This window comes from Leucopleurus acutus (assembly GCF_964270905.1).
Source record: "Leucopleurus acutus genome assembly, chromosome: 8".
In the NCBI taxonomy this organism is placed as follows: domain Eukaryota; kingdom Metazoa; phylum Chordata; class Mammalia; order Artiodactyla; family Delphinidae; genus Leucopleurus; species Leucopleurus acutus.
Genome location: NC_139151.1, coordinates 78,263,592 through 78,284,424, shown reverse-complemented (window position 1 = coordinate 78,284,424; position 20,833 = coordinate 78,263,592). Strand labels below are relative to the sequence as shown.

The window sequence follows — 20,833 nt, the reverse complement described above, 5'->3', positions numbered from 1 at the left end:
ACTACAGAGTCCAGTACAGCTTGATCATTAGTAGATGAGTTAATTAAAAGAAGAAGGAAAAAATGTACTTATTTTGGAAAATCTTGATCCTAAATGATATAATTTTAAATTCCCTTTTATTGTTAGGAATGTAGATATGTTTATCTTTCTTATTGTCATTTTCCTTGACATTACACAAAAGGATTCTTCTGTTATATAACAATAGCTTTCTTTTTTTTTTTTTAACTACTAAGAAGATTGCAAACTCCTGTCCTCATAATGTAAATGGTACCACTGTCTTTCACAATGTTCATACAATGTTCCTCAGCTTAGAAACTAGAAATCTCTATCCTTAGTGACTTAGTATGTATTATTCATGAATATAGAAAGTTCTTAAAGTTGTTTGTGTTCTTTTTTAAAATACTTGATTTTTTTCTCACACTAACTTTAGACACAGTATTACTTACAGCTAATGTTTTTTAACATGGATAGCTAATAATTACTTAATGTATCAGGTATCCTTCATTCATTAAATTAATATATTGAGTTCTGCCGTGCAGTGTACCAGGGACTATTCCAGGTTGAGGATACAGTAGGAACCATAATGAACAAAAATCTTTACCTTCATGAAGTCGACAGTGATGAAATTAAGGAAAGAACAAATATACCACTTACATATTAGAAGGTCATGCCGTCAATAAAGAAATATAAAGGGCAGGGAGATACAGAGTATGGGAAGGGCAGAAATTTGCAATTTTAAATAAAATTCTTTAAGAATGGCTTCCCTGAGGTAAAATTGGAGCAAAAATGCCAATTGGTAATATCATCACAGGCAAAGGGTACAACAAATGCAAAGGCCCTGAGGTGGGAGCATGCTTTCCTTGTCTGTTCACAGACAAGGAGATCAGTGTGGCAGTGAGGAGTGAGCAAGGGTGAGGGTGGCAGAATATCCTGTAGAGTGGTAATGGAGGAAGTGGGAGCACATCAGGATTGGGGCCATTAGAAAGATTTTGGTTTTCATCCTGAGTTAAACAGAGTGCCACTGGATGAATTTGAGCAGAGGATGACATCATCTCTCTTAGATTTTAACAAAATTACTCTGATTGCTGAGATGAAGATAGGTTGAAGGGGCCAATGGCAAAGGCAAAGAGACTAGTCAGGAGCTACTGCAACAATCAGGGAGAGAGGATGTGGTTTGCATCAGGGTAGTAGCAAGACTGAGAAATGATCAGATTGAGAATATATTTTTAAGGGAAAACTAACAGAATTCTATTGGTCATGGTGTATGAAAGAGAGACTTCAACAATAATCCTAACGTTTTTGGCTTGAGCAATGGGAAGGGTGCCATTTTTCACATAATATTTTACTAAATCCTTTAAAGGTATTGTTACCAGCCTCCATTAGCATGAGGAAATTTAGGTAGTTACCTAGGATATCACATTTAGTGTATGGCAGAATTAGAGTCCAGGAAATCTGGCTCTAAACCTTACATCCCCAGCTACTATGTAACATTGCTTCTTGTAGTATTGGACAGATGATGGTTTTGGAAACTTTGAGGCAACAAAATATTTACAAATGAAAAAAAAAGTGGGTTATTAAAAAATGCAGTATACTTGTTGAATGAAAAATGGGTGAAATTTCTAGATTATAGACATAGCTCTCTAGCTTCCTGAAGTTGACAATGATGTATACATAAATATTAATATCCCAATAGATAATGATAAAGACTATCAACAGACAAGTAATAAAAAGTGAGACAAATTTAGTAAAAACATTTATTTTTATGTGGTTTAATATTCTCTGTGACCAATAATTTAAATAAAAATGGTACTCTTTTATGCTAGTACATAAATATTCTTTTGTATCTTTTGTTTTTGTTTAAAATACCCATTGCTGGAAAGATGCTAGGGAAACTGGTATCATCATTTATTTTCTATACCAACATAAGTTAGTAAAACCTTTGGAACAAAATGTGTCAATATGTTTTAAACAGAATGACTGGAGAGTAATCCTAAAGTTATAATCTAAAAGAAAGAAAACCTATGTTCACAAGCATGTTCACCAAGCCTATGGATACTATACTACAGAGACCACTGCCACCTTAATAAACAGCAACTCAATTCTTCCAGTTACATAGGCCAAAATCCTGACTCCTCATTTTCTCTTATCCCCATGTCTGATCCTTAAGTAAATTCTGTTGACTTAGCACAAAGCATCATTTTTCTGCTTTGCTTTACTCTTTAGCATATATCACTACCTAACATGCTGTATGTTTTCACTTACTTATCTTCATTTATTATCTGTTTCCTTCAGCAAGGTATTTGGGTGCTGGGTTTTCACTTTGTTCACTTTTGTTGTCTTTTTGTTTACTGCTTCATCCCTAACATCTAGAACAACTAAGGGCACTTAGTTGCCATTCAATATATATTTGTTGAATAACTAAATGGATTTAAATGCTCAGTAAATCTTACCTGAACTATCTTCAAATTATATCTAGAAATGGATCATTTGTCAATACTTGATAACAGTTTCTTAATCCAAGCCATCACTATCTCGAGTAGAAGTCTATAAGAGTCTTCCTAACTGATCTGTTCCTATCTTTTGCCCCTATTACATGGCAGGCAGAGTAGCCCTTTTAAAACCTAAGTTAAATCACGTTAACCTTTACTCAAAACCTTCCAATAATTTTGTAGCTCTAAGTAAAAGTCATAGTCCATAATATGACACACCGTGTATGCATCATCTGTCTCCTTACTACCACATCTCATCCCTGTCCTACAACCCTACCCTCACTTCCTCCAATCCAGCTGCACTGGGTTCCTTGATGTTAAGTATACTCTCACCACAGGGCCTTTGCACTTGCTCCTCTCTCTGTCAAGAATGCTCAATCCCTTTTCCAGTCAGAGTTCTGCTCATGTCACATCAGAGAATCTCTCCTTGACCACTGTTTCTAAAATAGAAACTTCTATAGTTCTCTGTCTTCTCATAAGGCTTTATTACTTTTATCAGCACCTGATATAAAATAATACGCACATATGCAAAACATATGTGCTACATATGTACATATATATCAGCAACTGACATTGTTATAACATAGCTATATAACATATGTATAAGTTTATGCTATATATACACATATGTATAAGTTTATGCTATATGTACACACATACATAATTGCATATGTATGTATATATATATATACAAATGAACATATACATGTTCTACATGCATATATTTGTGCTTGTACCTATATGAGAGACAAAGAAAAAAATAGAGAGAGAGAGCGCTGATGGTTATCTATCTCTTCGCACTGTAAGTGCCATTGGTGAGGTGACTGTTTTGTTCACTGCTACATACCCATTATTTAGCTCATTGTTTAGCATTTTGTAAGCACTTAGTGTCTGTTGAATAAACTGATGAATAGATGGTACACTCATATGTGGGACTATTTTCCATCTGTTAAATTGCTAATTTTACAGACTGACAACATATAGAAATGCTTAATGTATATTATTAAGTTAAAAAGCTACTTTTCTTCTATTTTGATATATTTTATTTCAAATATGCTTCCCCTTCCGAGTGCAACTTTGTAAAACTATGTAAACTTAAGGACAAAGAGTGAAAACTACAGTATGAAAAGAATGTGAAACATTCTCTTATTTTGGCAGAGGAATAGTAGTTTTCCCCTCCCCCTAGAACTTTTTCTATTATTCTTGCCAGAATTTTATGTGTATTATAAATAGTAGAAGTTTAAAAAAATTGCAGTTGGTATTAAGATCTGAGAGTGACAGTGAAGAGGACCACACTGCATTTTGATTAATAGAGCTAATCCTTCTTCCATTAGAAGGATTACCTGAAATATAAACAAAACCTACCAGTGTGTTTTGGTTCTGATCAAGGACACAGACCTTATTTGTATGAAATTTGCCCTATGTGGTAAAAATAAATTAAATTTCGGGCTTCCCTGGTGGCGCAGTGGTTGGGAGTCCGCCTGCCGATGCAGGGGACGCGGGTTCGTGCCCCGGTCCAGGAGGATCCCACATGCCGCGCGGCTGGGCCCGTGAGCCATGGCCGCTGGGCCTGCGCGTCCGGAGCCTGCGCTCCACAACGGGAGAGGCCACAACGGTGAGAGGCCCACGTACCGCAAAAAAAAAAAAAAAAAAAAAATTAAATTTCAAACAAACTGCATAATTTCAACAATAACACTAAATTACAATACCAAATATATATCATATTTCATTATCCTAAGATGCTTTTCCCCCACATTTTAGCATTTCTGAAATCAGGATGGGGTCAACATTCCATGTATTATTTAACATAGGAGCAACCCATTTTTCCTAAAAATGCTTATTAATTTGATGATGTTTTTCACAACTGATAGTGTCTTTAAAATCCAGGAAGTTTGATAATTAAGAAAAACAGACCTTTCAAAAAACAAAAACATCTAACAACTTCCTGGTACAGTAGAAAACAGATAATTTTGATTATGAAAAATGGAACTATTGTTGCTCTCCAGTAGGAAGACATACACCCTTTAAAAAATAAATTGTATTTCATCAAAATTAAAAATGTGTACTTTAAAGAATATCATCAAGAAAGAGAGACAACCTACAGAATATGAGAAAAAGTTTGCAAATCATATATCTGATAAGGGACTTGTATATGTATATATAACTCTTACAACACAATAATAGACAAACAACCCAGTTTAAGAATGGGCAAAAGATCTGGATAGACATTTCTCTGAAAAACATATACAAGTGGCAAAAAAAACAAAACAAATAAACAAAAATAACCAAACACACGAAAAGATGCTCAACATTACTAGCTCTCAGGGAAATGCAAATCAAACCCACAATGAGACCACTTCAAACTCACTAGGATGGGTATAATCAAAAAGAAAGACCATAACAAGTGTTGGTGAGAACGTTGAGAAATTGAACCTTCATACACTGTTGGTGGGAATGAAAAATGGTGCAGCTGCTGTGGAAAACAGTCTGGCACTTCTTCAAAACTTTTAACATAGAGTTACCATATGATATAGGTATAACACTCAAGAGAAATGAAAACATAATTTCACAAAAAAATTGTACACAAATGCTTGTAGAAGCATTATTCATAATAGCCAGAAAGTGGAAACTAAAATCAAAATGTCCATCATCTGATGAACAAATAAATAAAATACAGTTTATCCATACCATGGAATATTATTCAGCAATAGAAAGGACTGAAGTACTGATTAATGCAAAAACATGGATGAACCCTGGAAACATTATGCCAAGTGAAAAAAGCCAGTCACAGAGGTTCAAATATTGTATGATTCCATTTTTTTATGAACTTTTCAGAATAATCTATAGAGATAGAAAGTTAATTGTTATTACCTACAGCTTGGGGCATTGGGCTTGCAATAACAGTTGACTGCTAATAGGTGGGGGATTTCTTTTTGAGGTGACAGGAATGATCTAAATTGACTGTAGTGATGGGTGCATACCTTTGAGAATATGCTAAAAACCACTGAATTTTCACCCACTCCTTTGAGTGGGTGAATTGTATGGTTAAGGTGAATTGTATCTCAATAAAACCATTATATTAAACAAACAAACAAAAAAAACAACCAAGAAACCAAGATTCTCAAAGCTTAAGAAAATCATTTAGTATCTTGAAACAAGGAGCCTAATGTAATGGAAAGAGAAATAATATTGGTTCCATGAAACCCAAGTTAAAATTCTGGTTATGCCAATTATTAGCTGAGTGACAGTGGGTCAGTTTCTTAATATGAAAATTTGGGATAATAAATCTTCTCGTTCCAAGGATTAAATGGAATAATCTATGTGACTTGTACACATAAGGTATTGAAGAAATATATATTCCCTTCCTTTGGTCTTTCTTTAAATTCATAATTCTAATGTTTAGAATCCACAAAACAAATTATGTAATTTGGAGCAACCAAAAAAGGCTTATCTTCCCTTTTAAGCCTAAGTGGGTAGGAAACAAGGTACTTACCTTGAGTATGCCAATGAACAATTTAAAATTTAATCTAAATATCTCTTTTATAATCACCAATAACATTATTTATAATAAAAACTTTTGTTGAGTCAAGTGGGAATCCATAAAGTCTTCTAAATTTTGTTTGCAAACCAGCACCAGCTCAAAACTGGAGGTGATCAATACAGCAGGATACTAAGATTGCAACATAAACTTTAGAGTCATCTCTGGGAGTATAATTTTAATAGCCAAATTATTCCAGCTCAACCATTCTTCTTTATTATAATGCTATTTCATTTCATTATGCTGTTACATTGTATTATAACTGCTTAAGGCTCTGGAAGTGGATGATGTAACTCTTGAACAATTTTAAATATGTGTGGGTGATCTTATTAGTTGGTCTCCACTTATTTGCCACTATGTAACCTTCCCATTCATTACTAATGATAACGTGTTTTAGGACTGCCAAAGTAGTTGAGGTTGAAGATTAAAATAAAATTAAGTCCAAGATGGCAGCATAAGAGAACCAGGACTCACCTCTTCCTGGGTACACATCAAATCTACAGTTACGTATGTGTCATTTTCTTCTGAGAAAGACCTGAAAACTAGATGAACTGCTCCTCCAAGACACAAGATAAAAGACATCAAGACAGGTAGGAGAGAACATATTTGACAGTCTTGCCAAAATTTCACTCCCAGCGCAGTGACAAACAACAGGGAGGGATCTCCCCAGCTCAGCACTTTTCTCAGAGGAACAAGGGATTTGTGCCCTGCACGAGGCACCCCAGCCCTTCGTATCTGCACCAGAAAGACAAGCCCCCAAAATACCTAGCTAGGAAACAAACAGGAATACATTCAAGGGGCCCAAAGGGCCACAGGGAACTGAGATTCACCTTTTAAAGGGCTTGCATGTGGTCTCATTCACCCCAGGATCCCTCACAACAGCAGCAGTTTAAAAAGGGCCTAGACTGTATGTGAAGGAGATTCACTTGCTAATCTTAAAGCATCTGCTGGAAGGGCAGGAGATAGTTGAAATCTCTCCCCAGAGGTGTTGGTGGACACCATTTTTGTACTCTCTACCTGCCCTGCTAGCACAGGCAGGCAAGTCAAAGCCTCCTGCTGCCTTGCTAAGACAGGTGGGACAAGCAGTCACTGCACTGTCTCACTGCCTTGCTGAAACCAAAAAGCTCAGGCAGTTGTGACACTTGCTGTCTGGGACCAGGGAACAAGAGCAGTCACAGCATCATGTGGTTTGATGATTGTCTTTAGTGTTATGTTTAGATTCCTTTCTCCTTTTCTTTTCTGTATCTACTGTAAGTTTTTGCTTTGTGGTTACCAAGAGGCTCACATATAACATCCTATGCACATAACAGTCTATTTTAAGTTGATAGCAACTTAAATTTGAACATATTCCAAAGCTCTACAAGGCATTCTCCCACTGTATCACTGAAGCCTGCAAGCAGGCACAGTCAAGGCATTTTCTCTCTTCCTAAAGCCTGCAAGAGTGCCTGGCTTCCTACACTCTAGTTGCCTCAGAAAAGCCAGCAGGCGCTCTGGTGGTATTTATTGATCAGGTGACCCTGGTGGCCAACCTGGTCTCCACTGGACTGTAACAATCAGAGACAATTCTTGGCAGGCAACCACCCTCAGGGCACGGCACAGAGAGCAGACTGAAACCACCCCCATCTTCCTGCGAAAAAGCCTATTTATTTATGCTGGAGCTTCAGCCTGAGTGACAGGCTTAAGTTTTCCCACACACCTAGAGGCTGTGGAGGTACTTCCAGGGAAGCAGGGAGATAAGCAGGGAGACAGCAACATTGTGCAACCCCTTTGCATCACTACAACTTGATAATAGCTTATACACTTACCTGGAGCCCTGATATTTGTAACTGTCCCCTAAGGCCACCCTCAGATCTCCTGGTCTAAAGACCAGTAAGGTTTAGGATTGCGGCCCCATAGAAACTGTATGTATTTGCATACATTAAAAAATGCTGCCTGAGGGCATGGTTTTCAATCAGCCTGAAACTAGGTGCTAAATGAGATTTCTTCCCTTGGAGGAAACATAAAAGTAAAAATCTCACTGGCAAAGGTAAATATATAGAAAAGGTAGTGAATTAATCACTTATAAATCTAGTAAGAAAGTTAAAGACAAAAGTAGTAAAATTAACTAAAAGTATAAAAATTAGTTAAAAATTCATAAAATGAAAAGATATAAAATGTGACATAAAAAACAAGGTTGGGGGCGTAAAAATGTAGAACTTTGGAACATGTTCAAATTTAAGTTGCCAGCAACTTAGACTGCTATGTATCTACTTATAGTAGATACACAAAAGAAAAGGAGAAAGGAATCTAAACATAACACTAAAGAAAATCATCAAACCGCAAGGGAAGAGAGAAAGAGTAGAATAAAGAAACAGAGAGGAACTACAAAAACAGCCAGAAAAAAATTGACAAAAATAGCAAAAAAGTACATACGATCAATAATTACTTTAAATGTAAATAGACTAAATGCTCCAATCTATAGGCATAGAATGGCTGAATGCATAAAGAACCAGACTCATCTATATGCTGCCTATGAGAGACTCACTTCAGAATGAAGGACATACACAAAATGAAAGTTAAGAGCTGAAAAGAAAAATATTCCATGCAAATGGAAACAAAAAGAAAGCTTATGTAGCTGTACTCATATCAGACAAAATAGACTTTAAAACAAAAACTGTAATAAAAGACAGAGAAGGGCATTACATAATGATAAAGGGGACAATCCAACAAGAGGATATAACATCTATAAATATATAAGCACTGAACATAGTAGCACCAAAATATATAAAGCAAATATTAAGAGACCTAAATGGAGAAATAATAAAATACAATAATAGTATTGAATTTTAACACTCCTCTTGCATCAATGGATAGATCATTTGGTTAGAAAATCAATAAGAAAACATTGGCCTTAAATGACATATTATACTAGGTGGGCTTAATTGATATATGCAAAACATTCCATCCAAAAGCAACAGAATACACATTCTTCTAAAGCACACACAGAACATTCTCAGAATATATCACATGTTAGGTCACAAAACAAGTCTCAAAAAATTTAAGATTATTGAAATCATATCAAGTATCTTTTCTGACCACAACAGCATGAAACTAGAAATCAATTACATGAAGAGAACTAGAAAACCAGTAATATGTGGAGATTAAACAATATGCTACTAAAAAACAACTGGGTCATCAAAAAAAAAAAAATCAAAGGATAAATTAAAAAAATACCTAGAGACAAAATGAAAACATAAATATGACATAAATGAACATTATGAATATGAACATTCAAAATCTATGGAATGTAGTGAAAGCATTTCTAAGAGGGAAGTTCATAGCAATGCAAGCCTATCTGAAGAAACATACAAAAACCCAAGAAACTCAAATAAACAATCTAACTTTACACTAAACAAACTAGAAAAAGAAACACAACCCAAAGTTAGTAAAGGGAAAGAAATAAGAAAATCAGAGTGCAAATAAATAGAGACTAAAAAGACAATAGAAAAGATCAATGAAAATAAGAGCTGGCTCCTTGAAAAGATGAAATTGGCAAACCTTTAGCTAGACTCACCAAGATAAAAAGAGAGGGCTCAAATAAGTAAAAACAGAAATGAAAGAGAAGTTACAACTGATATCACAGAAATACAAAGGCTCATAAGCAACTGATATGAACATTTTATGCCAACAAATTGGACAACATGGAGGAAATGGATTAATTTATAGAAGCATACAGTTTTCCAAGACTGAACCATAAAGAAATAAAAATCTGAATAGGCCAATTTCTACTAAGAAGACTGAATCAGCAATCAAAACTCTCCCAAGAACAACAACAACAAAAAAGTATAGCTCCAGATGGCTTCACTGGTGAATTCTACCAAACATTCAAAGATTTAATATTTATGCTCGTCAAACTCCTCCAAAAAGAGGAAGGAAGGAACACTTCCAAACTTATTTTACAAGGACAGCATTACCCTGATAACAAAACCAGAGGACACCACAAAGAAAGAAAATTACAGACCAATATCCCTAATGAAAATAGATGCAAAAATCCTCAACAAAATACTAGAAAACAAAATTCAACAATACATTAAAAGGATAATACACCATGATCAACTGGGATTTATTCCAAAGATGCAAGAATGGTTCAACATTCACAAATCAAACCACATTAACAAAATGAAGCATACAAATCATATAATCATCTCAATAAATTCAGAAAAAGCATATGACAAAATTCAATATTCATTTATGATAAAAAACTCTCAAAAAAGTGGTTATACAGAGAATGAACCTCAACATAATGAAGGACGTACATTACAAACCCACAGGTAATATCTCAATGGTGAAAAGTTGAAAACTTTTCCTTTAAAATCAAAAACAAGACAAGGATGCCCACTCTCACCACTTTTACTTAAAGTTGTATTGGGAGTTCTAGCCAGAGAAATTAGGCAAGAAAAAGAAATAAAATACATCCAAATTAGAAAGGAAGAGGTAAAACTGTCATTATTTGCAGATGATACGGTATTATATATAGAAAACTCTAAAAACTCTACCAAAAAACTATTAAAACTAATAAATTCAGTAAAATTTCATGATACAAAATCACTATACAAAAATCTGTTGTGTTTCTGTACACTAATAATGAACTATCAGAAAGAGAAATTAAGAAAACAATCCCACTTACAATTGCACTCCAAAGAATAAAATACCTAGGAATAAATTAAATCAAAAAGATGAAAGACCTGTACTCTGAAAACTACAATACATTAATGAAAACAACTGAATAAGACACAAATAAATGGAAAGGTGTTCCATGCTCATGGATTGGAAAAATTAATAATTTTAAAATGTTCATACTACCTAAAGCAATCTACAGATTCAATGCAATCCCTATCAAAATTCCAATAGTATTTTTCACAGACTTAGAACAAATGATTCTCAAATTTGTATGGAACCACAAGAGACTCCAAATAGACCCCAAATAGCCAAAGCAATCTTGAGAAAGAACAAAGCTGAGATACCCTGCTACCTGATTTCAAACTATACGATAAAGCTAGGTAATCAAAACAGTATGGCACTGGTACAAAAAAGACACATAAATCAATGGAACAGAATAGACAACCCAGAAATTAACCCAAGCACATATGGTTAATTATTTTATGACAAAGGAGGACAGCATATACAAATGGGGAAAGGACAGTCTTTTCAATAAATGATGTTGGAAAAACTGGACAGTTACACACAAAAGAATTAAATTGTAGAACCATTGTATACCATATATGAAAAACAAAACAGAACAGAAAAAAACCCCTCAAAATGGATCAAAGATTTGAATGTTTAAGACCTGAAATCATAAAACTCTTAGAAGAAAACATAGGTAGTAAGCTCTTTGACATCAGTCTTAGCAATGTATTTTTTTGGATCTGACTTCAACAGCAAAAAGCAAAAATAAACAAATGGGGCTACATTAAACTTAAAAGCTTCTGCACAGTGAAGGAAATCATCAACAAAAGAAACAGACACTTACTGACTGAGAGAAAATATTTGTAAATCATATATCTAATAAGGGGTTAATATCCAAAAAATAATAAAACCTCATATAACTCAACATCAAAAAAACAAACAACTTGATTAAAAAATGAGCACAGGATATGAATAAACATTTTTTCCAAAGAAAACATACAGATGGCCAATAGGCACATGAAAAGATGTTCAGTGTCACTATTCATCAGGGAAATGCAAATCAAAACCACAATGAGGTATCTCCTCACACCTGTCAGAATGGCTATTATCAAAAAGACAAGAAACAGCAAGTTTTGGCAAGAATGCAGAAAAAAGGGAACCCTTGTACACTGTTGCTGGAAATGTACATTGGTGCAACCACTGTGGAAAACGGTATGGAGACCCTTCAAAAAATTAAAAATAGAACTCTCATCTCATCCAGCAATTTGCTTTTGGGTATCTGTCCAAAGATAACAAAAACACTAATTCAAAGTGATATGCACCCTTATGTTCACGATAGCATTATTTACCATAACCCAGATACAGAAGCAAGCTAAGTGTCCATCAGTGGATGAATGGATAAAGAAGTGGTATATATGTGTAATGGAATATTACTCAGCCATAAGTAAAAGAATGAAATCTTGCCAATTGTGGCAACATGGATGGAAAACATCGATATTATGCTAAGTGAAATAAGACAAAGACAAGTACTACATAATTCACTTATATAATTCCACTTATATGTGGACTGTAAAACACAAAACAAACAAATTAAGCAAAAGAAAACCAGATTCATAGATACAGAGAACATATTGGTGGTTGCCAGAGAGGAGGCAAGTTGGTTGGGTGCAAAATAGGTGAAGGGGATCAAGAGGTACAAACTTCCAGATATAAAATAAATAAGTCAGGCTTCCCTGGTGGCGCAGTGGTTGAGAGTCTGCCTGCCGATGCAGGGGACACGGGTTCGTGCCCCAGTCCAGGAAGATCCCACATGCCGTGGAGCGGCTAGGCCTGTGAGCCATGGCCGCTGACCCTGCGTGTCCAGAGCCTGTGCTCCGCAATGGGAGAGGCCACAAGAGTGAGAGGTCCGCGTACTGCAAAAAAAAAAAAAAAAAAAAAAAGAATAGGGACTGGACCTGCACCTCTGGGATGGAGCTGTGAAGGAGTTAAAGTTTCTACACACTAGGGAGCCCCTTCACTGGTGGAGATGGGGGGTGGGTGGGAGGGAAGCTTCAGAGCCATGAAGGAGAGTGCAGCAGCAGGGGTGCAGAGGGCAAAGTGGAGAGATTTCTGCACTAACGATTGGTGCTGACCAGCACTCACCAGCCTGAGAGTCTTGTCTGCTCACCTGCCATGGTGGGTGGGGGCCGGAAGCTAAGGCTCAGGCTTCGGAGGTCAGATCCCAGGGAGAGGACTGGGGTTGGACGTGTGAAGACAGCCTGAAGGGGGCTAGTGTGTCACAGCTAGCTGAGAGAGAGTCCAGGAAAAAGTCTGGACGTGCCTAAGAAGCAAGAGACCATTGTATCGGGGTGCGTGAGGAGAGGGGATTCCTTCCCAGTGTGCCCACAGAAGGCAGAGCACCGCCTAAACGAGCTTCAGAGACGGGTGTGAGCCATGACTATCAGCTCAGACCCCAGAGACAGGCATGAACCACTAATGCTGCTGCAGCTGCCACCAAGGATCCTGTGTGCGAGCACAAGTCACTACCCACACCCGCCCTGGGAGCCTGTGCAGCCTGCCACTGCCAGGGTCCCATGATCCAGGGACAACTTCCCCGGGAGAACACATGGCTCGCCTCAGGCTGTTGCAATGTCATGGCAGTGGCCACAGGCTTGCCCTGCATTCTAATTATGAACCATACCCTTCCCTCTCCCTGGCCTGAGGGAGCAAGAGAGCCCTAATCAGCTGCTGCTTTAACCTCCTCCTGTCTGGGTATGGAAGAGGCTCAGGGCGGCCTACATGCAGAGGCGGGACCGAAACAAAGCTGAACCCCAGTACCTGTATGAACAAAGAAGAGAAAGGGAAATTTCTCTGTGCAGCCTCAGGAGCAACAGATTAAATCCCCACAGTCAACTTGATAAACCCCGCATTTGAAGAACACCTGAACAGACAATGAATGTTCTCAAAACTGAGGCAGCAGACTTTGGGAGCAAACTTAGACTTGGGATTTGCTTTCTGCATCTAATTTGTTTCTGGTTTTATGTTTTTCTTAGTTTAGTTTTTAGTGCTTATTATCATTGGTGGATTTGTTTATGGGTTTGGTTTCTCTCCTCTTTTACTTCAAATTTTTTTATTTTTATTTTTCGAATTATTTTTTATTTAATTTATTTATCTATTTTTATTTTTCATTTTTTTCTTTTTCTGAGCATGCATGTGTATGCTTCTTTGTGTGATTTTGTCTTTTTAGGTTTGCTTTTACCATTTGTCCTAGGGTTCTATCTCTTCATTTTTTTTTCTTTTCTTCCTTTTCTTCTGAGCTGTGTGGCTGGCAGGGTCTTGGTGTGCCAGCCGGGTGTTATGCCTGAGCTTCTGAGATGGGAGGGTCAAGTCCAGGACATTGCACCATGAGAAACCTCCCGGCCCCATGCAATATCAGTCAATGAAAGTGCACCCAGAGATCTTCATCTAAACACTAAGACCCACCTCCACCAAATGGCCAGCAAACTCCAGTGCTAGATGCCCCCTGCCAAACAACTAGCAAGACAGGAACACAACCCCATCCATTAGCAGAGAGGCTGCCTAAAGTAATACTAAGTTCACAGACACTCCAAAACATACCACTGGATGCAGCCCTGCCCACCAGAAAGACAAGATACAACCCCACCCCTAGAACACAGGAACCAGTCCCCTCCACCAGGAAACCTACTCAAGCCACTAAACCAACCTCACCCACTGGGGCAGACACCAAAAACAACAGTAACTACGAACCTGCAGCCTGCGAAAAGAAGACACCAAACACAGCAGTTAAACAAAATGAGAAGAAAAAGAAATATGCAGCAGAGGAAGGAGCAAAGTAAAAACTCACCAAATGAAACAAATGAAGAGGAAATAGGCAGTCTACCTGAAAAAGAATTCAGAGTAATGATAGCAAAGATGAGCCAAAATCTTGGAAATAAAATGGAAAAAATACAAGAAATGTTTATCAAGGACCTAGAAGAAGTAAAGAGCAAACAAACAATGATGAACAACACAATAAATGAAATGAAAAATTCTCTAGAAGGAATCAATAGCAGAATCAGTTATTCTGCAGAAGAATGGATAAGTGACCTGGAAGATAAAATAGTGGAAATAACTACCACAGAGCAGAACAAAGGAAAAATAATGAAAAGAATTGAGGACAGTCTCAGAGACTTCTGGGACAACAACATTAAAGGACCAATATTCGAATTATAGGGGTCCCAGAAGAAGAAGAGAAAAAGAAAGGGACTGAGAAAATATTTTAAGAGATTATAGTTGAAAACTTCCCTAACATGGGAAAGGAAATAGTCAATCAAGTCCAGGAAGCTCAGAGAGTTCCATACAGGATAAATCCAAGAAGAAGCACACCAAGACACATATTAATCAAACTATCAGAAATTAAATTCAAAGAAAAAGTATTAAAAACCAGAGAAAAGCAATAAATAATATACAAGGGAAACCCAAGAAGGTTAACAGCTGATCCTTCAGCAGAAACTCTACAAGCCAGAAGGGAGTGGCAGGACATATTTAAAGTGATGAAAGGGAAAAACCTACAATCAAGATTACTCTATTCAGCAAGGATCTCATTCAGATTTGACAGAGAACTTAAAACCCTTACAGACAAGCAAAAGTTAAGAGAATTCAGCACACCAAACCAGCTTTACAACAAATGCTAAAGGAACTTCTCTAGGCAGGAAAAACAAGAAAAGGAAAAGACCTACAATAAAAAATCCAAAACAATTAAGGAAATGGCAATAGGAGCATACATATTGATAATTACTTTAAATGTAAATGGATTAAATGCTCCAACCAAAAGACACAAACTGGCTGAATGGATACAAAAACAAGACCCATATATATGCTGTGTACAAGAGACCCATTTCAGACCTAGGGACACATACAGACTGAAAGTGAGTGGATGGAAAAAGATATTGCAAGCATATGGAAATCAAAAGAAAGCTGAAGAAGCAATACTCATATCAGACAAAACAGATTTTAAAATAAATGCTATTACAAGAGACAAAGAAAGACACTACATAATGATCAAGGGATCAATCCAAGAAGAAGATATAACAATTGTAAATATTTATGCACCCAACATAGGAGCACCTCAATACATAAGGCAAATGCTAACAGCCATAAATGGGGAAGTCAACAGTAACACAATAATAGTAGGAGACTTTAACACCCCACTTTCACCAATGGACAGATCATCCAAAATGAGAATAAGTAAGGAAACACAAGCTTTAAAAGACACATCAGGCCAGATAGACTTAATTGATATTTATAGGACATTCCATCCAAAATCAACAGAATACACATTCTTCTCAAGTGCTCATGGAACATTCTCCGGGATAGATCATATCTTGGGTCACAAATCAAGCCTTGGTAAATTTAGGAAAATTGAAATTGTATCAAGTATCTTTTCTGACCACAATGCTATGAGACTAGATATCAATTACAGGAAAAAAAAAACAGTAAAAAATACAAACACATGGAGGCTAAACAAATACACTACTAAAATACCAAGAGATCACTGAAGAAATCAATGAGGAAATCAAAATATATCTAGAAACAAATGACAATGAAAACACGATGACCCATAACCTATAGAATGTAGGAAAAGCAGTTCTAAGTGGGAAAATTACAGCAGTACAATCTTACGTCAGGAAACAAGAAAAATCTCAAATAAACAACCTAATCTTAAAGCAACTAGAGAAAGAAGAATAAAAAGCCCCAAAGTTAGCAGAAGGAAAGAAAACCTAAACATCACATCAGAAATAAATGAAAAAGAAATGAAGGAAACCATAGTAAAGATCAATAAAACTAAAGGCTGGTTCTTTGGGAAGATAAACAAAATAGATAAACCATTAGCCCCACACTCATTAAGAAAAAAAGGGAGAAGACTCAAATCAACAGAATTAGAAATGAAAAAGAAGTGACAACAAACACTGCAGAAACACAAAGGGCCATGAGAGACTACTATAAGCAACTATATGCTAAAAAATGGACCATCTGGAAGAAATGGACAAATTCCTAGAAAAGTATAACCTTCCAAGACTGAATCAGGAAGAAATAGAAATATGAACAGACCTATCACAAGCACTGAAATTGAAACTGTGATTAACAATCTTCCAACCCACAAAAGCCAAGGACCAGGTGGCTTCTTTCAAACATTTAGAGAAGAGCTAACACCTATCCTTCCCAAGCTCTTCCAAAATATAGCAGAGGGAGGAACACTCCCAAACTCATTCTACGAGACCACCATTGCTCTGATACCAAAACCAGACAAAGATGTCACAGAAAAAGAAAACTACAAGCCAATATCACTGATTACGCATATGCAAAAATCCTCAACAAAATACTAGCAAACAGAATCCAATAGCACATTAAAAGCATCATACACCATATTCAAGTGGGGTTTATCCCAGGAATGCAAGGATTCTTTAATATACACAAATCAATCAGTGTGATAAACCATATTAACAAATTAAGGGAGAAAAAACATATGATCATCTCAATAGATGCAGAACAACTTTCAACAAATTTCAGCACCCATTTATGATAAACACCCTCCAGAAAGTAGACATAGAGGGAACTTAAAGGGCATATATGACAAACCCACAGCTAACATCATTCTCAATGGTGAAAAACTGAAACCATGTCCACTAAGATCAGTAACAAGACATGGTTTCCAACTGTCACCCCTATTATTCAACATAGTTTTGGAAGTTTTAGCCACAGCAATCAGAGAAGAAAGGGAAATAAAAGGAATCCAAATCAGAAAAGAAGAAGTAAAACTGTCACTGTTTGCTGATGACATGATACTATACATAGAGAATCCTAAAGAAGCTAACAGAAAACTACTAGAGCTAATCAATGAATTTGGTAAAGTAGCAGGATACAAAATTAATGCACAGAAATCTCTTGCATTCCTATACACTAACAACGAAAAATCTGAAAGAGAAATTAAGGAAACACTCCCATTTACCACTGCAACAAAAAGAATAAAATACCTAGGAATAAACCTACCTAAGGAGACAAAAGACCTATATGCAGAAAACTATAAGACATTGATGAAAGAAATTAAAGATGATATAAACAGATGGAGAGATATACCATGTTCTTGGATTGGAAGAATCAGCATTGTGAAATTGACTATACTACTCAAAACAGTCTACAGATTCAATGCAATCCCTATCAAACTATTTAATGCCATTTTTCACAGAACCAGAACAAAAAATTTCACAATTTGTATGGATACACAAAAGACCCAGAATAGTGAAAGAAATCTTGAGAAAGAAAAACAGAGCTGGAGGAATCAGGCTCCCTGACTTCTTACTATACTACAAAGCTACAGTAATCAAGACAGTATGGTACTGGCACAAAAACAGAAAGATAGATCAATGGAATAGGATAGAAAGCCTAGAGATAAAGCCATACACATATGGTCACCTTTTCTTTGACAAAGGAGGTAAGAATATACAATAGAGAGACAGTCTCTTCAATAAGTGGTACTGGGAAAACAGGACAGCTACATGTAAAAGAATGAAATTAGAACACTTCCTAAAAATCACAGGAAGATCCTTTTTGATCTACCTCCTAGAGTAATAGAAATAAAAACAAAAATAAACAAATGGGACCTAATGAAACTTCAAAGCTTTTGAACAGCAAAGGAAACCATAAACAAGATGAAAAACAATCCTAGAATGGGAGAAAATATTTGCAAACGAAGCAAATGACAAAGGATTAGCCTCCAAAATATACAAGCAGCTCATGTAGCTCAATATCAGAAAAACAAACAACCCAATCTAAAAATGGGCAGAAGACCTAAATAGACATTTCTCCAAAGAAGATATACAGATTGCCAACAAACACTTGAAAGGATGCTCAACATCACTAATTATTAGAGAAATGCAGATCAAAACCACAATGAGGTATCACCTCACACTGGTCAGAATGGCCATCTTCAAAAAATCTACAAACAATAAATGCTGGAGAGGGTGTAGAGAAAAGGGAACCCTCCTGCACTGTTGGTGGGAATATAAATTGATACAGCCACTATGGAGAACAGTATGGAGGTTACCCAAAAAATCAAAAATAGAACTACCATATGACCCAGCAATCCCACTACTGGGCATATACCCTGAGAAAACCATAATTCAAAAAGTGAAATGTACCTGACTGTTTATTGCAGCACTATTTACAATAGCCAGGACATGGAAGCAACCTAAATGTCCATTATCGGATGAATGGATAAAGAAAATGTGGCACATATATACAATGACATATTACTCAGCCATAAAAAGAAACAAAATTAAGTTATTTGTAGTGAGGTGGATGGACCTAGAGTCCGTCATACAGAGTGAAGTAAGTCAGAAAGAGAAAAACAAATACTGTATGGTAACACATATATATGGAATCTAAAAAAATAAAAAATGGCTCTGATGAGCCTAGGGGCAGGACAGGAATAAAGATGCAGACGTAGAGAATGGACTTGAGGACACGGGGAGATGGAAGGTTAAGCTGGGATGAAATCAGAGATTAGCACTGACATATATACACTACCAAATGTAAAACAGATAGCTAGTGGGAAGCAGCCGCATAGTACAGGTAGATAAGCTGGGTGCTTTGTTATCACCTAGTGGGGTGGGATAGGAAGGGTGGGAGGGAGGTGCAAGAGGGAGGAGATATGGTGATATATGTATATGTATAGCTTTGTTATAAAGCAGAAACTAACACACCATTGTAAAGCAATTATACTCCAATAAAGATGTTAAAAATAATAATTAAAAAATTAAAAAAGAAAAAACATGATATAGAGATGCAAATATACTATAGTTACAAATTTGATCAGTGGAGAGATTTAAAATGGCAGTGTAACTATAAAAAAATAAGGAAAGGTTATATGAATGAACTAATAAACCTTCATCTAGCACGAGAGACCACAAATAATGCTGAAATTTGATAGATCTAGACACAGTAGTATAAATGTACTTATTCATCGAGAATTGAAGGAAATTTCCAAAAGACTAACAATAGAATATTTTTCAGTTATAGGATGTTATTCATTAAAAATCTTCTGTATTTGACTTTCAAACTGTACATGAAATACCTTAATAATATTTTAACCTTAGAATATTATTCTCGCCCATCAAATGTTAAAGACTAAACATGAATTTTTTTTTTCTTAAAAAAATAATGTTCTACGTTTGAAGTAGAAGTCAGTTTACCTTTGGAGAGGGGGAAAGGAGGAAGGAAATAATAGAAAGTAACTCACCCAAGCAAAAGTCACTGAGGTCAGCAAAAGAACATCTGAGCACAGAGTCTTTTCTGCCTTCCTCAGTGTTAACTGGAAACAAGAACAAAAAAGACTTTCTAGTTTTGGGGAATAAAAACATAATGACAGTTAGAACAATTACCGTGGTGACTGCTGTCCAAATAACAGCCAAACGTGAAGAAATGTTTTTAAGTTAATGAGTGGAAATGAGAGATACATCTATATTACATTTTAACACTTTGATTCTCTTAAACAATTAGCCACTTTCCTTACTGGACATAGATGTAAGATTACTATTTAAAATAGTGATTTCCCAATACTATTGAAAAGAGAATATTGGCATTTTCAAATTATCCAGAGGAAGAAGCAACCCTAAGGAATCATAAGGGAATCAATTTTCATAATATAAAAGCTCTTAGAGATGGAAGGGAAAATAAAAACACACCCATCCACTGAATGACAGGGGCCTGGTTGTATTCTGACTCCTGACTCTTGTGAAAAGGGATTGTCTGAAGGTATAATGAGTCTCAGACAGTCAGATGTGTGTAGTTTTATTTGCCAACACTTGTCTAACCACATCTTCGTGCAACCAAATGTTCACTGATTTACTGTCAGTATTATTTATAGTTTTGGGTCTTTCTTTTTAGGGAACTGAGTTTATTATTGCTGGCATATTTAATTACTGGTAATAAATTCTCACCAGGAATGCTAACGAGCCAGTGATTTAGGTGGCTGATCTGTCTTCTCTTGCCAACAGAAAATGTTAGGTCCATATTTGCATGGGGTTGGCTACCTTCAAGGATAAAAAGAAATGAACACACATCTCACCAACGAATGGCCTTTTGTCTGACTGGCATAGGCTAC

The 20,833-nt window shown here is 36.3% G+C and overlaps 1 protein-coding gene across 1 annotated transcript in view; it reads right to left on the bottom strand.

Annotated features, from left to right (window-relative positions):
• The window catches only part of ANO3 (anoctamin 3), a gene marked incomplete at both ends in the record, with an annotated part of 414,423 nt that overhangs the window by 170,153 nt on the left and 223,437 nt on the right, over window positions 1-20,833 (bottom strand). The window contains 1 exon segment of the mRNA XM_082845360.1: window positions 19,970-20,041. Coding sequence (XP_082701486.1) covers window positions 19,970-20,041 — 72 coding nt within the window.